The 17,348-nt window shown below is 34.8% G+C and overlaps 3 protein-coding genes across 10 annotated transcripts in view; all 3 read left to right on the top strand.

The window, feature by feature from the left end:
• Lmpt (Limpet) overlaps positions 1 to 9,326 on the top strand; it is a 34,812-nt gene extending 25,486 nt beyond the window's left edge. For 5 of the 8 annotated variants that reach the window (XM_066402465.1, XM_066402448.1, XM_066402439.1 and 2 more), the window contains 5 exons: positions 1,633 to 1,833; positions 1,885 to 2,059; positions 7,209 to 7,378; positions 7,570 to 7,773; positions 7,832 to 9,326. In XM_066402465.1, the coding sequence (XP_066258562.1) occupies positions 1,633 to 1,833; positions 1,885 to 2,059; positions 7,209 to 7,378; positions 7,570 to 7,773; positions 7,832 to 7,972 (891 nt within the window). In that variant the 3' untranslated portion in view covers positions 7,973 to 9,326. Of the gene's footprint in view, positions 1 to 288; positions 992 to 1,632; positions 1,834 to 1,884; positions 2,060 to 4,563; positions 4,871 to 7,208; positions 7,379 to 7,569; positions 7,774 to 7,831 lie in introns of those variants that run through there. The other 3 variants (XM_066402483.1, XM_066402474.1, XM_066402491.1) reach the window with 3 other exon arrangements.
• A 118-nt stretch (positions 9,327 to 9,444) lies between these two features.
• On the top strand, positions 9,445 to 11,382 carry Gbeta76C (guanine nucleotide-binding protein subunit beta-2). Its single transcript, XM_066402575.1, has 6 exons — positions 9,445 to 9,664; positions 9,763 to 10,042; positions 10,465 to 10,630; positions 10,680 to 10,881; positions 10,944 to 11,160; positions 11,227 to 11,382. The coding sequence occupies exons 1-6, from the start codon at positions 9,593 to 9,595 to the stop codon at positions 11,331 to 11,333; spliced, it is 1,044 nt and encodes a 347-aa protein (XP_066258672.1). The 5' UTR covers positions 9,445 to 9,592; the 3' UTR covers positions 11,334 to 11,382.
• An 832-nt stretch (positions 11,383 to 12,214) lies between these two features.
• Positions 12,215 to 16,149, top strand: LOC136419145 (nonsense-mediated mRNA decay factor SMG8). Its single transcript, XM_066405322.1, has 11 exons — positions 12,215 to 12,367; positions 12,828 to 12,960; positions 13,018 to 13,295; positions 13,352 to 13,567; positions 13,621 to 13,891; positions 13,967 to 14,366; positions 14,423 to 14,652; positions 14,925 to 15,072; positions 15,140 to 15,347; positions 15,483 to 15,678; positions 15,733 to 16,149. The coding sequence occupies exons 1-11, from the start codon at positions 12,321 to 12,323 to the stop codon at positions 15,916 to 15,918; spliced, it is 2,313 nt and encodes a 770-aa protein (XP_066261419.1). The 5' UTR covers positions 12,215 to 12,320; the 3' UTR covers positions 15,919 to 16,149.
• Positions 16,150 to 17,348: the final 1,199 nt, after the last annotated feature.

The following is a 17,348-nucleotide window of genomic DNA, read 5'->3' as shown; positions in this document are numbered from 1 at the left end:
TATCCCCTCGTGCACAGATGCTATTTTTACATTGTTTTTAATTCAGGTTATCAATAAATCAGTTGAAGATTTTTTCCAGTTAGTGTGTCATATTTCTTCAGTCTCTATTACGTATTTTTGTTGATTCATTTTTAATTTTACAGCGAAAAACACGTTTTTTCAATAAAGGTACTTCAATAATACCTACTTAACATTCAGCTTCCGTTCTACTCCTCCATTTGTCAACAATCTTGAAAATCAAGTTAACACAGTATCAGTTTCTTCTTACAAATCCCTATAAGGCAAATTTAAGATCTTATTCATACGTCATCGCTTTGCATAAAATCTCGAGTCCTCATATCTGCAATAGTAGATATTAATTAACCCCATTTCCTCGAATCGTTCATGTTTTCGCCCACAATTATTTTCTTTTTTACATTTACGATGTAATAAATTAGGCTAAACCTGAAATTTCTGGCATTAATGGCCACAATGGTTATCAAAGAATAAACATTAAATTTTTGTATTAAAATAAGGTTGACAAAATACTTAAATCATAAATCAAACTGTTTCGAATTAGGAACCCATTATAATTCGACCCCGACTTTTATATGACCGTGGCGTACAAAAATACAGCAATAATTAACTTAGAAAACCTTATAAAAAGGCACCTACGCGAATTTGCATTAGTCAAATACTAATTAATTGCATTGTGAGACAATTTTTGAAATAAAATAATTGGCTTGTTTTAATTCCGTTCAACGCAAACACCCGGTATGCATTATCGCGATGACCGCATAACCAGATGGTTTTCAACACTATGGGTGATTGTCATTCAAGGATGCAATCTTATAGGTTTATCGAGGGCAAAATGAAGGTCGGCAACATATTTGATGCAAAAACTGCATTTTTATGTCTGCCTAAAATTTACTTAAACCCATAAATTTTATTTTCACTTTGTCACACTGGAGGAAAATGCGGGCCAATTACATACCCCCTGTAATATTTAGAGGTACGTCATGTTGTTTTGTTTGTGACCTATTGCTAGGAATTTGATAGAAAATTGAATTCTCCTCCCTCCTGAAATTCAGCAACGATTTTATAATAGAAGCGCTTAATAATAATTATGATATGTAGTAAAAAAAGAAAAGTTCGATCCCTGAATGCCTGCCTCAAAACAACATCAAGGTCGGTGATGTTTTATTTGCTAAGGCAAAGGACGCTTTTATTTTAATTTGTAATGGATCTCTGTTATGTGACACGTTTTACATGTGAGGTAATTTCTCGTTTTGGTTTATTGAACCTGTCATGGGTTCCACCCCTCGTGAGTTCTATGTTTACACCTAGATACGTTTACAAACCGAAGCTCTAAATTTCAATTTTGTCATGATTTACTCATTAAGAACAAAAGCAAAACAGCAATTGTTTGGCTCATACAAATAATTGGCAACGATTTATTATGATGTGGAGTATCAATTATATTCCTGGCAAAGGTTTTGAATTAACTGTCCGTCTATTTATAATTGAAAACATTTTTATGTTGATAATGTCACATTGAGATATACCATTTTAAATCTATTATCATTAAATTGCATTATGATGGTGGACCAAAAAAGCGCAGATTTTCTTAACAGAAATTTCTCCTTTTTTCAGCTTATTTTTAGTGGCGAGTACACCAAGGCCATGAACAAGGACTGGCACGGTCAACATTTCTGTTGTTGGCAATGCGACGAAAGCCTCACCGGACAACGCTACGTCCTGCGGGACGAACATCCCTACTGCGTTTCCTGTTACGAATCCGTCTTCGCTAATGCCTGTGAGAAGTGCAGCAGAACCATTGGAATCGATTCCAAAGTAACGTGAACAGCTACGGGCTAAGAAGGTTCATTAACTCGTGCTCTTTAGGACCTCTCCTACAAAGACAAGCATTGGCATGAAGCATGTTTCTTGTGCACCACCTGCGGAGAATCTTTGGTGGACAAACAGTTCGGTTCGAAGGGAGATCGTATTTACTGCGGTCGCTGCTACGACGAGCAGTTCGCCTCCAGGTGCGATGGATGTCACGAGATCTTCAGGGCTGGTAAGTCATCGTTAAACTTCATGGCTAGAGGTACCAAGGAGTCGAAGGAAATCGGGTCAAAATAGGCAAAAACATCTCCCTAACGACATATGATATCCTTAACGCGAAGTGTCGCGTTGGAAGACACTGATAAAAATGTATTAAACTTTATTTCGTGAGACCAGAAGTTTTTTGAATTTTTTCATTGAAAATTTTGACCAATTTGGCACTTTTTGTAAAATCTCGAAAATCAAAAGCGATTTGGCAAAGTGACTAACGGTATATTAAAAGCCCCCAAAAAAACATTTTTTTCCCATTTAATGCACTTTGTAACTCTCACTGTTTCGGGAATAGCAATAGTGAAAGCAGTTGCAAAAGACCGGGCAATATAATACACATGGCAATAAAAACATGTCAAGTTGTTGACCTACATAGAACATGGGTACGTAAAAATACGATTTAATACAAACAAACAGGCGTTAATAGGGCAAAAAGAAGAATCCTCCAGGTTCCTTTAGAAATTTCAACACTCAACGAAGAATATGAGGAATAGATTTTTAAAAGCTTCCACCAGTACATTCCCATTTTACATTATGCCAACTTTTTTTACATTGATGCGGAACCTATAAAGCCGATATCGTCTGTCCGAAAAACAATAAATTATGCAAATCACACTAATCAAATATTTATTTAAATACTCACCATCACTTATACTGCCGAAAATATCGCCAATTATTAATAATTCAAAAACATTTCCATTTTAGTTAAAGTGAGTTTTTACGTGACAGTCGAGCTGAACCATGAATAAAGCTACAATTTGTTTAGCGATGGTCTCAAATTTTCGGTGTGGGCGAAAACCACTATTTAGCACTTTACGGTTTTTGGAGATAAATGTCACTCCCAAATCGACTATGAACATATGCTCTACTCAGTTAAACCTGGTTATGAGTGTTATTTTGAAAAATGATGTCACTTCACACCTACACAGAGGAAGCAAAGTACGAAAAACATTAAGATGAGAAAAAACATCTAAAATATGTGTCTACATAAATATGGCTCAGTACTTTATCATTGAGTGTTTTATGAAATGTTTGTTGATACGAATAAAGGTCATTATTAGTAAACACAAGATAAATATTGATTGTGCTTTCAAAGGACATGTATATCTTGAATTTATTACATTGTTTATTGTTATGAAGTTGACTTAGTTTGCTATCTAAATCCTAAATTTTATCAAGTTTTGGCTTAGGTCAGAAAAATTGGCGATAGAGACCGACTATGTGTACATATAATCCTTTGTTAAAAACAACGTAACTTGATCGGGTGTCTTGGACTTTTGCCTTTCCGTTCGTATATAATAATGTAAAGTAATTTGTTTTATTTTAAGATGTGAATCAGAAACCACATTTTTGTTACTTTCTGTCTCGCTACAAAATTTGCATTCAAGATATCAATACCAACTCGGTATTTTTTTCAATACGAACTCATTTCACGCTTCGAAACGCTCTTCATTCCTAAAAGACTTTAAAACTTTGGAATTTATAGTCCTTATGCAGGAGTAGGAACGATGAATTTGAAGTAAGTAATAAATTACAAAATGAAAATTTTATTACTCATATTTTATTACTCAAACACAAGAATAAACGTAAGATTTGTTTTAACCTTAATTATTACCATCGAATTGATAAAATTTCGAAGACCTTGATATTCAAATCTCGTGACATATGGCATCTAGTCCTGTTAGTTCGAATCATGCAATGCATACAACTGAAATAAAGAATAAAATGGGAGGAGAAACGTTAAGGTCGACTCGCGAATGAATGACTAAAATGGTTGTAAACCGAATCAATGTTGTTTGTGTGTTTTGAAATGGTAACTATTATTGCCATTTAGGGCTATGGAATGGTCTGACGAGAGCTTGCGATTTAGGGTAATACGTTCGGGTTCATCGTTGCTCTCATTGGAATGCAAAAGCTTCAATTAATTACCTACATTTTTTATTTAAGTAGAATTACGTCGGATGAAATTTGGATCAACGATAGTTACTAGGTGGGTGCTTCCTTTTATCCATCGTTTATGTTCTTGTTTTGCTGCCATCGCGTTTTTTAATTACTGATAAGAACTTGAATTTACTATTTTTGAATTCTCCCATTTGCTGGATCACGTCATGTTAGCAGCTCTTATCAGCGATAGATTCCACTGAAGGGCGTGGATAAATAAAAGAGAATGCTGGGTATTTAATGCCGATGGGAACTCTTCCCTGGCTTATTGGTCCCTAATCAATAATATTTCAGCCCTTTAATTTTTTTCGTGCCATGGCAAAGTCATTATTTAATTCTGGCGTGTAGGCAGTCAATTTAAGTTGCCCTGTGGCTGCGGCCTGACACGGCAATCTCTCTCTTTAGGATGAGGTAAACTGGTCGTCGTCGTATCGTGGCGTTCGCGATGACTCAAAACAAAACGAACGATTCTTTCGACAACCGCCGCTGGTGCAAATCGCACGCGTTTCGTAATATGCGTTCGTGAAATCATAAAAAAATCTTTATTTACTGATCCTTCCAATTTAATACCGAAACAAATGTGACATAACCGAGTGCCGGAAGTGCGAGGCATTAGTACACGTTTCGGTCATCATGGCGGGCGTTTTGAGTGATCAGTTTAAGAAGTTGAATTTGCAGACGAAAATTGTGGGAGAAGACAAGATTAGGCGGGCCAGGGATCGCAATGAGGACGTTGCCATTTTGACCATGGAGCTGCCCGGGGAAAAGAAGGGTTTTAAGTGCAGCTTAGAGGATCGCTGTTTGTTCGGGGATCCAAAAAGTTTACCTTTAGGTTGGTTAAAGTTTTGTCATGAAGTTAGGACCATCAACGAGGAAAAGATATGTATATTTCCTTGTAGATGTTAATAAAATAAAATTGATTTATAGGAAAAATACAGAAACCCGGCGCCAAACCGATTCTTAAATTTTCGAAATCCAGAGGATATGACGAATGCAATGCCGAATAGAGGATTTATTTTCCGCGAAAGATAGTTTAAGATTTGAATTTTTAACATTTACGTAAAAGTAGCAGGTACTTACACTGAATATGAAGTAAGTAATAAAATTACCAAATGAAAATTTGGCTAGTTTCCGGCCATTCCACTGGGTGCAATTGATTATTGCAGATAGACAGAGAATGGAATTGAGAACAAATAAGCACAAAACCAATCTTTTTGCTTAATTTCTTCAATTATCTGGTCTATTTATTCTCAATGTCATTCTCTATTTAACTGCGATAATCAATTGCCCTTAGTGGAACAGCCGCAAAGCAGATTTGCTTGCAAATTTTCATTTTGTAATTTTATTACTTACTTCGCATTCGTTGTACCTACTTCGACATAAACGCTAAAAATTCCAAATTTAAAATGATGTGTCATTATAAAAACATGTATGTTGCTCATTGTGGGACAATAAGAATGCCTTACCCAACACTTTCCTGGTTCCATTGTAGCCACTACTCTAAATTATTGTTGTGTAAAATTTTTATTAAAGGGACGGTTTGGACGTAATCTTGTTTGATTATCCGCATTAAAAAATGTTAATACTTCTAGCTTTATCAAGAGAACCAAATGATGTCAACCAGTAATTGTAAAAGCCTCAATTTCTAGTGTGAGTTGCAACACTGTTCCCTTCAATCAATCTTTGATATTCGGTACATATTTAAAAGTGAAATCAAATATCGCATTTCCATATAGGTAAACGGGGTTACGTAATTAAACATTCAGTTTCATTTTCTAATAAATTTTAATTTTTTTTAAATAAAGGCACATACACACACATGTTAACGTAATTTCTATTTTGCAGAATTCGCCAATGTGCACGTCATACTTTTAATTAGCAACGTTTATTTTCATACATATGCATAATGATAATTTACGTCCGAATCCATTGGGTACTTGTTAAGTCAAATCCGCGATTATTTCAGACCATTAACTCAATCGTTAACTCAATTTGTTGGGTCAGGTGTTAATTACATATATAATATGCAACATGAGTTTCTCATAATAATTTGGTTTTGGACTAGAACTCTAATCTATGCTGATTCATCGAGAGGAACAGCAATAATAGTGAGAAACTCGACGGTCAAGTGAATAATAGTTTACCCACGCGTCATCTCAGGTGCCCAGGCAATTAATTCCAAACCGCCCATATGGACCTCATCATTGTCTATACTTTGAAGCAAATTACTTTTACTTTATTTACAATGCAATCGTTTAAAGAGTATGTAGGCGTCCAACAATACATTTTTAAACGCAATTAGCCGCCCAAAATCATAATTTTGCGTGGGATATTGCTGCTGTTACAAGGTGTGCAATTTTCACCGCAGTCAATTTATTTAGATTAAGACTATTGAGAAAATACTAGAATGTTTAATGAAATTTTTGTCCATATGATATATTGGCTCTGAAATCGCAATTTGAAAGTTGCGCTTAAAAATCTTCATTTGTTAGATATTTAATGAGCAAGCCCCGACGTAGTTATGATTTTTTTAGCTCAAATTTTCAGATTTTTTGGACTTACTGTCCTACACATTCACATCTTATGGAACCAATTGCTACTGTTTGTGCCCTTTGTTAAATAAATGTTTTTTCTTCAACAGTTAAATTTTTATTCTGGTAAATCTTCCAGTACCATGTGCTTAGCGCCCATAGCTCGAAGTGCAAATAATTATATTCGACTTATTTTATTTGTTTAACGAAAATGAATTATAATTTTTGAAAACTACACTCGTGCAACTTAAACTAAAAGATATTTGCGCGTTGCATGCACTCGTACTTTTTTGCATTTGTACAAACTTCAAAAAAATGATCGATAACTTTCGTTACATTCTTTACATTTCGCTGACAATCCAATTTATCTGTTTAGTTCGACAGATCAACAATGCAATAATCACGAGCTAATTATTGCGATTATCTGCACTCGGACAATTATGGGGACAATTTTCCTGGTCGCCCTAGTAATGTTGGACCAAATTGAAATCTTTCAATTTTACGACTGTATTCTCCGAAAATGTGATTCAGAAAACTCTTTTGAAATACGGTTTGAGCAACGTGCAAAAACCCAATAAAATAGTATATGTTTAATTGGAAAAATTACTGCATCTACGTTAACATGTTTTTTTTCTGCAGGAACTAAGAAAATGGAATACAAAACCAGACAATGGCATGAGAAGTGTTTCTGTTGCTGCGTGTGCAAAGTGCCCATCGGCACCCAAAGTTTCATCCCCCGAGAACAAGAAATATACTGCGCTAAGTGCTACGAGGATAAATACGCAACTAGATGCATAAAATGCAACAAGGTACCAATAAAGCTGTAACACGTTGAATTAGAAATTTGCAAATATGAAAACTTTTCAAATTTTAATTAAACCATATTAACTACTACTGTGTGTAATCCATTGTAAAAACTTCGGCGCGACATTTGTTTTCAATCTTCTGCTCTTTTAATAAAGGCAATTGAAAATTCTAAATTATCATATACATTTCGCAGGTCATCACTAGTGGAGGAGTAACCTACAAGAACGAACCATGGCACCGCGAGTGCTTCACTTGCACCCATTGCCAAAAGAGCTTAGCTGGAGAACGTTTCACCAGTCGTGATGAGAAACCATACTGTGCCGACTGCTTTGGAGAACTCTTTGCCAAACGGTGTTTCGCATGTAACAAACCCATCACTGGAATCGGTGGAACCAAGGCAATGGCCCAACTACATACAGTATCGCTTTTTATTTTAACTTGCTTTCTTTTTTTAGTTCATTTCCTTCGAAGACCGTCACTGGCACAATGACTGTTTCTTCTGCGCTAGTTGTCGTACCAGTCTGGTGGGTCGCGGTTTCATCACGGACAATGAGGACATCATCTGTCCAGATTGCGCCAAGCAAAAACTTGTGTAAGTGTCAGGAATATTTTGTTCGACAAAACGGGGTGAAATGCTCTAGTTTTGAAGAAAGATTTCACATTAACGCTTAAACAACTTTGCAAATTTATAACTTTCAGAACTAGAGTCGTTACCCTAGATTTGTCCTTTCTGTGTAACTTTTAAGACTCTTAAACCACACATAACACCACGCACACATACACACACACATACACACACCTATACAAAATACACTTGAAAAAGAACCTTAAAAAAATGGATAAATTTACTACGACTCTCTATACTTTCTTACCGAATAATGTCGAAGCAAAACGATTAAAATTTGTTATTTTACGATTATGGAATCTGGTAAATTTATTCGAAAAGCAAAATGAGTAATTCTTATTTGTAATGAATTTTTGTTAATGCCTACCTATTACTGAACTTTTATTATAATTTTTAGTGTCCTACGTAAATATCAATGCTTTAAAATGCCTTAAATAATCGAATTCCTAGATATCTAAGAACAATCATTGACATTTTTCTAATAATTATTAATGATAAGCGGAAAATATTTCTATATTGTTTTAAATCTTTATACGTTACATATTAAAAAAAAAGTAATACAGTGTGTCTTTTTTAAGTTTATTCACTATTGCTATCTCTCAAACAGTGAGAGTTACAAAATCAATTAAAGGAAAAAAAGTGCAATTTTTAGCAATTTTTAATATGCCTTAAACGACGTCTCTACATTATTTTTGGTTTCTTATATTTTGCCAAAAATGTAAAATTAAAAAAGTCAAATGGTTTAAAGAGGAAGAAACTATAAAAAAAATTATTAAATTTTTTATTTGTTTTTTGAAATATTTTCGATTGAAACTTATGACTAATTTTACAGTTGTTATAAAACCTCGGGCACCGATTTTGTAACTCTCACCGTTTCAAAGATACTAATAGTGAATTTGAAGAAGACCCTGTATATATCTCGCAAAATTGTATTATTGAGTATTCGAATGTGTTTAAACTAAATTTCATTAGGTTGTAATGTTAACGTTAGTCTTATTTGTTTCCCGATCGATTGTGTTGTAGATATAATCCGTGTATAAAGCTTAATTAAGCATTTAAAGGTAGACGATGAAGGGGGCAATTTGGTGCTACTGTAGTGTACAGCCGATTGTATTTTTTTAAAATTCTTATGGATACTTTATTAGTAGTTACTATTAACAATTTAAAATGTTATTTTGTTATTTAACTATATTTTAGATTATTATTAACATTTTTTGGAATGTTATAAAATTCAAGCTTTCTAAAGAAGCTAAATTACAGTGCTTTGCTTCTTAGGGACACTGTCACATTTTATTCCTTAATAAATTCTTATTGGAAGATTTTAATCAAGGGTTTTATTAATATTCATAATTCTTCACCTTTATCGTTTACTTTCTTCCTGTTTTTTCGAGCGGTCAATTTTTGTCTCAAATTTATTTTTATTCCCCTATTTTTCAATCAATACCAAAACTGGGTTAAACGCATAAGGATTCCTTTGGTCAGTCGGCTTTAAAATTAAATTATGCGCTTAAGAGATTACACACGTTCGTTTATTAGTACAGAAAACTGCGAGGCCTGAGATCAGTACGTAACACACATTCTCAAGTTAATAATGGGCCCTAAAAGTGATCCTGAAACTGCGGCACTAAGACAAGAGCTAGAGGACCTACATAAAAAATTAAAGGTGAGCTTCTATTTACGAAAACCTGTTAGGCGTAATTTTATTTAACAATATTTTTTTAAATACAAACCTAATTTAAATTATCTTAAAAAAATGTTTAGGAAGCTCAGGAGGCATGTGCAGATACCACACTGGACAGTTGTTGCAGTAACGTAGCTAACTCGCCTACGGTGAAACTTTTCACTAGAAAATTAATGAAAGGACACCTTAACAAGGTTAATTCCGTACACTACAGTGGTGATAGCAGGCACTGCGTTACAGGCTCACTGGATGGCAAGCTGATTATCTGGGACACGTATACTGGGAATAAGGTTCAAATTATACCTCTAAGGTCTGCTTGGGTTATGAGTGTCGCCTATGCCTCATCTGGAAACTTTGTCGGTAGGATTTTTTTTTATTGAAGTTGGAACACAGTATAATGTGTTAAATTTTGAGTCTTCTCAAGGTTAACCAGGACAATTCATAGGAGATAGGAGAGAATTAAAACAGCTTTAGTTGTAATATATATTTCGGTCCTCGTCATGGCTATTTATTTTAGCACTTCGGAATAGATATGCCGCAATAAATTGTCACTGGCTAACACAAGATTCGTAATGCAAGTTCACACAGGGACATTATAGAAGCCAAGATGATGCCATTTTTCCTTAGTTACATTTTTATATTAGGCTATACACAATTTGGAACAAAACTACCTCGCGTTCATTCAAATGGTCACTCTTTAATGCTTTTTTTAAATAAATTGATTCTAAAATCCGTTTATCTATGGAAAGTAATTTAATTCACGCTTTATTGTCAATTTTTAGCTTGTGGTGGTATGGACAATATGTGCACAATTTATGATTTAAACAATAGAGATGCGTCAGGAGTTGCCAAGATGGCTCGGGAATTGGCTGGATACGATGGATTTTTGAGTTCCTGTAGATTTCTAGACGACAAAACTATAATTACCGGCTCGGGAGACATGAAACTGTAAGCTTGACCTCAAATTGGTCTTGTATATATAGTTCGAACGTTTCAGTTGTCGTTGGGACTTGGAAACCGGAAGGAAAACTTCCGACGTAAGTGCACACAACGGAGACGTCGTTTCTATCAGTTTATCATCAGATGGTAACAGTTTCGTAACTGGAAGTGTGGATAAAACATGCATGCTCTGGGACATAAGGGACATGAAGCCCAAACAGACATTTTTTGGACACAGCGCGGATGTTAATTCGGTTTGCGTACGTGCAAATCCCCAAATATTTGAAAGGAATTTTGAGAAAAGTTCGAATTAAAATTATAGTTCCATCCAAGTGGATTTGCTTTCGCGACCGGATCCGAGGACAAAACGGCACGCATGTTTGATTTACGAGGAGACCAACAAATTGCCCAATATAACCCTCCCACGGCTAAAAGTGGTTTCACAAGCTGCGGCTTGTCGGTCAGCGGCAGAATATTAATGTGCGGATCTGACGACAATAACGTCCACATGTGGGACACTCTAAAGACCACCCATAATGGTAATATTTTGAAGATCTCTCTTTAACTTTGAGCTTTAGAAATAGAGACTGTAATTATGATTTTAGGAACACTGAGTGGCCATGAAAACCGCATAACTTCACTATCCATTGCACCCAGCGGGATAGCCGTCACGACTTGTAGCTGGGATCAGAGCGTTAGAGTATGGGGCTAAAAAGAATCATAATTACATCTTTTTTTTATTGGAAACATATAATTTAGCTTTATTCATTCCTTACTTGACGGTGATAAGTAAAATTCTAGTTGCCGTTTAAAGTGTATTTTTTACTTCTACAGTACCTATTTACTTGTAGAGCATGGAACCTCTATGGAAGTTTTTTGGATAAATTCTCTCTAACAATCTCAACAAGAGCATTGTCTAAATCTTCTATGATTGACTATAGTAAAATGAGTTATAAATATTCATGCATGCATACTCTGTTTATGTTCATATTTAACTTTTTCCTTCATCTTCTACCGTCTTGCAAGGAAAGCGGTGAGTAGCAGCAGATAGGGATATATAGGGCTAATTACTCTTTAATGCTTATCATATGCGGAGCCGCAAACCTGCGTATTTATAGATCGACACTTCATTCTAATATTTCATTTTGTTATTTGCCTTGCAGAGAAACCGAGAATAGTGACAGATAGGGGATACATAGGGGCAAACTAACTTCCCAAAATTCATGATCATTCAAAGTCATGTACAGGATAGCAAACAATTCGTTTAGGTATGTGCGTTTTATTGAATTTCTTATTCAAAACTCGAAAAATGGTTTAATTTTCTAAAATCTAGGAAAAAATCAAAAGAAAATAACAGCGGAGTAACAAATAAGCTAATTCCGTACATCCACCCTCTATGAGTAATGTAATGGGCACAGGGTGGCCGTATTAATATAATCGCAATACTTTAAATATCAAATCGGGTATTTCCACGTGACTTTAATCCGTTGATCCCTTCAATGTTATTTCGATGAATTATGATATGACAGTGATGACAACTTTAAAAATCACATACGTAGGCTATGACTTCTGCCAAGTTAACTTAACCTTAATATTTTGTTTATTTATTTTGGCAAATTTAAATGTTTTAACAATTTCGGCATTATAATTAATAATTAAATATTGTTTAATTAACCCTTAACGCTGAAGACGAGTCGAAATGAAATTTAAAAATACCTTTGTGTTGCCAGATTTGGATTATTTGTTGTAAGTACGAGTGGTAACTTAAAATTTGAATATTTCCACCATCGGATATTACCTAAAATCACCTGCCGAAATATACCTTGTTGATGAAGGCATGCATAACTGCGAAGCCCAGAATCCTGCAAGATACTTTTTGAAGGATTCTTTAAAAAGTAACCAATATAAACTCAATGTCAAATTATATGCATTTTAGTATCTCACTTTATTTTGTTAAATTAGCCTTACTTGACTTTGTAGTCTAATGCTCTAAATCCACAGAGGACTTTCTTTGTCTGTGAGGATAAAACAAACAACATCTAATTATAGATTTTAACCATATTAATTGTGAGATAAATGAAGTTCTAAGGTAGATTCTTTAATGAGTAATAAAATGTTCAACTTTTCCTAATTTAACCCACATTATAACTCATCTTTTCAGTGATTCCAATGATGCACTAAATATGTGAATGTTATTAATTTTCAGGCAAAGACGAGGAATAATTAATGAAAAAGTTGTGGTAATATCTATAATTGGAAAAAGTTCCCTAAATACATTTGGTCTGAAGGTTAAGCCCCTAGGTAGAATATTTCCAATTGAAAATCAGAGAACTTCAAAGGTTAGTGTCAAATGCAAGTATTCCAAATTGAATTTGCAGCAGATTTAAAATTTCCAGTCATTTATAAAAGGTTCATATGATGAAGAGCATCAAATAGTATATCTTCATTTGTACAGTCTATTAGACAGTGATCTCCTGGTAGAGAAACTGGGAGGTTTCAATAATGATAGTGATTTTTCTGAGGATTTTTTAACAACATATGATAATATCAAGAGCTCTTTCTGTAGATCACTATTATTCCTCTTTTATGTAAGTCATATTATCATTTTGTCTCACCCAGGAATTTCATTTGACACCAGCTATATTCAATATTTTAAAGCATTAGATTCGTTGAGGTGAGTTTCAAAATTGGTTCAAAGCTTAAAAAATCATTGAATTGTCATATTTTCAGTAAAAAACTATTTGACAAAATTTGTGATAGTTTGAAAGCAGTAGAGAATTTGAGTTCCGATTGGGTAGCCAATGGCCGACCATGCACCCCCAGAATTATATTCTTTTTTGAAAGGGCAAACACCCTCAACAACATAAGCATTAAAAAATTAGAGCATAACTTAGAGGATAAAATTTACCACATCTTGAAGAAGACCAGGATAATTACCACCACAGGGTAATAAAACGCACCTCCATTATCACGCACAATTTCAAGAAAACAATTTGTAGTTGTTCATTGTTTGCAATACCACTCAATGATGAATTTGTCTACGTATCAGACGAACCACCTAAGGATCGTTTGAGTGAGGCTGTAAAGGGTCTTATTCGTGATTGTCAGCCTGGCAGTGCCATGCAAGTGGAAGCTCCATTTTCTAGTCAACCTTATCGGGAAAAAGACTTTTTTAAATTTTTACTTGTTCATGTTCAGCAAGCTAAAAATGAAGGTTTTGATGATACTGTGTCTTCATCCAGACATCAGCATGCTCCAAGTTACTTTGAAGTAAGTAGGTCTATTAACTTATTGGACATTTCCATTGCTTTATTTATAGGTGCTTTTTATTATATTAATTTATAGGTGCCAAAGCTAGGGCAGTGGATTGAAGCTTCCAAATGTCTTTACAATTTAATCGTAAAAGAGGATAAACCCATGACCTCCTTATACACGGATACGCGGTTTTCCGAACAGCGATGTCTTAAAGTATTACCTTTGGCTATTGCCCAGTATCAAGAAGGTTTACCATCGTATTATGCCAAGGCAGAACATGAGGCTCGGTTGGCAATTGTTTTGGGCCTTTTCAGGGCGCAAGCCAGAGGACCGAAATATCCTCAATTTGAACTTAAATTAGAGATGGAATGCCAGGCACATTGGGAAAACGGGAGGCAGCAATGCGAAGCCGCGTCAATGACGGGGAATCCGTGTAAAAGACCGAAACATTCCACAGACAAAGAACACATAAGTGGGTTCATTTATAATTGTAAGTATTGATTGAATTAAGTCCCTGATTGACAAATTCAAAATGCACCCCTTAAGCTGTGTGTGATTGCGGTCGTAAAATAGGACAACGAGATGATCCGTACACCGCCATGCAAGCGAATTACTTATTTTATCAGCAGATGGGCAAGGACTGTTGCTCGAAATTAGAAAGAATTGAGTTCCCAATATTCGAGCCATCCATAAAGGAATTTAAGGCGGCCACAATTAATGAAGCAGATGAATCAATGTCGATACTATCTGACAGAAGTACCCAACTTACACCCGAGGTGAAAAAAACGTTTAAAGTGTAACAATTATTATGTTTACCATATTGTCAACAAATATTCATTATTTTGTGAAAAAAATTGGGTACCAGCACAAAATAAAATAATATGCAATGCATGTCTATTAGGTGTTGTTATAATACTGGTTGATATTTTCCAGACTGAGCTCTTGATATCACTTTGTCCATAAAAAAACGTATTGTAACAAGTCACCTATTGGACTTGTAGTGTAGATAAGTATTATAAAAGGGTCAATGTAAAGTATATATTGTTAGGTGGAAAAGGGATTAACTCGCCAACCGAGTACTACGGAATATTTGCCTGGAATGTTAACTTTATATTCACCTCTCGGATTTCTACCTGTATTTTCTAGCTGGTCTCTGGTATGTTTAGGCGCTTCGTCTCTTTATAGTCATAATGTGGGTAAGTTCTTGAAGTCCGAGTCATTTCGAGTTTCCCCTATGTAGTATTATGTAAATATATCCTCAAGGCTTACCCGAGTCCCATCATCCGGGGTTCTTGAGTGCTACAAATTACCTTTTGCCATGGGACGTTACGGTAGGTTCAAAGTCGAAGAAAGCCTGGCCAGTTGTTAGTAAATACGGCAGCAGGACTAGGAGGGGACGTCCTGTGACTTCTATCCCTTACTCTGTGAAAGTGTTCATTGGGGTGGAATATGAATGTCCTTCAGGACATAGGTAAATTAGAAACTTAGTACGGTTATAGATACTTGTCTTATCGTGTAAGTTTACTCTTCCCATCAATTTATATTTTCATATTATATTATTTGTTAATAATTATCATCAGGATTGGACAAGATATTTCATTCGTAGGTTTATGCTATCGGCTCCAGACCGTATGCTAAAAGCAGCGCCTAACAGTATCGTAAAGGACACCGGACACAAAATTGCAGAGTCAGACATGCCGCTGTATTTCCCTTGCTCATGTAGGGCGGGTAAAATTGCGCAACTTATGAGACTGCACGTCGTTACGCCCAAAGCTCCAGTTTACTGCACTGTTTCTCCTAAGGTAATTCTAATGTACTAACTGTTGTCCGTATATTAGAATTATCATTACGAATAGGTGCAACCCGCCGCAGGCTCTCCGATATTTATTACCAACAGTGACGGCCCTAAGAAACTCACTCAGTCGGCTTATTGGGTTTTGAGACTTCCATTTGCTTATGAAGCCGATAAGGAGCATTTCAAACAGAACTTAACCGGAAAATTGTTGCAGGGTGCCTTCGGGGTTATAGAAGCTGAATATTAGTGCATACAGAATATGAATTTTTACGACTTGATTATTTCAAATGATTATGGTTTACTTTAAGTGACTCTATTTGGTATCAATATCATCAAGTAATAAAAAGTTAGTTCTGCTATGTATGAATAAAACATTATATAAACAATAGCTATATAGATATATCTATTTTTTATAATTTAATTGAGCAAGTCGTAGAGAAGTAAATAAAGTTAACGCACATACGTTGGTAGAAAAAATATTGTGTCTGACACGTGCGAAAGTGTCTTCAACCGTAATCGCACGATAAAATGTCACTTTACGCACTTGTTAGGTGAACGATTATTCCTTTGTAAAACAGGTAAATAAATTCTATTTCAAGAATTAGTTCTATGTGTTAATAAAATTTAAACTGGAAACTAAGAAGATAATTCGCTTGCGATATTTTATGAGTGTAAATATTCAAATATTGGGTTGTTTAAGTTTTTGTAAAGAGCTATAAATTTACTGCTCCTGTGTTGGGCAGTAAAACCACTCACTCATGAGGTTATAACTTACCTCTCGTTATAAATTATAAAGTATACAAGATAAAGCGGGTCCATGACACTTTAGGTATTTTTTCATTTTCATGAAAAAAAAAACAATAATATTTTTGGCATTCTGAGGACATTGTCTAACAAAATAAATGTGGGTCTTGTTCATCTTTTCATTTTTTCAACACTTACCTGTTTTACGGGATCGTGGAGCGAAAAGGGGTACTGGGTGGGGCAGTTAAAACGGAGTTTTGATGTATTTTTAGGGTGGTTCAGGTTAGTTTTGATGTATTTTTAGAAGTTTTTCAAAGGGTGACATCACTTGTATTAAATATTTTTGTGTGAAACCTTTATTTATTGGTATTCTTCCATTACACTTACTTTACCTTTCCTTATTTTATTTTATTAGTGTATCCCCTGCACAAGAAAAATATTTTATACGAGTGATGTCACCGTTTGGAAAACTTCTACAAATATATCAAAACTAGCCTGAACTACCTTAAAAATACATCAAAACCCCGTTTTAGCTGCCCCACCCTGTACCCCTTTTCGCTCCACGATCCCGTAAAACAGGTAAGTGTTGAAAAAATGAAAAGATGAACAAGACCCACATTTATTTCGTTAGACAATGTCCTCAGAATGCCAAAAATATTATTGTTTTTTTTCATAAAAATGAAAAAGTGCCAAAAGTGTCATGTCACCTTATTTATCATAGATAACGTTATATAACGCGAGGCGTAATTTTATTCAAAGAAACATATTATATTGAAAACGATATTTTATTACTCTAAATTTACAAATAGCAATACACAAACCCAAATACTACTCATTATCTATTATTCGGCGCGTGTATATTTTTCTAACTGCATATATAAACCAAGTACTATATCACATTTAAACAACTAAATTACCAATAAATAACCATAA

The sequence above is a fragment of the Euwallacea similis genome, chromosome 2 (genome assembly GCF_039881205.1).
Source record: "Euwallacea similis isolate ESF13 chromosome 2, ESF131.1, whole genome shotgun sequence".
NCBI classification, from domain to species: domain Eukaryota; kingdom Metazoa; phylum Arthropoda; class Insecta; order Coleoptera; family Curculionidae; genus Euwallacea; species Euwallacea similis.
Note: the sequence above shows the minus strand (reverse complement) of the source record. Positions and strands in the feature narration are given on the sequence as shown.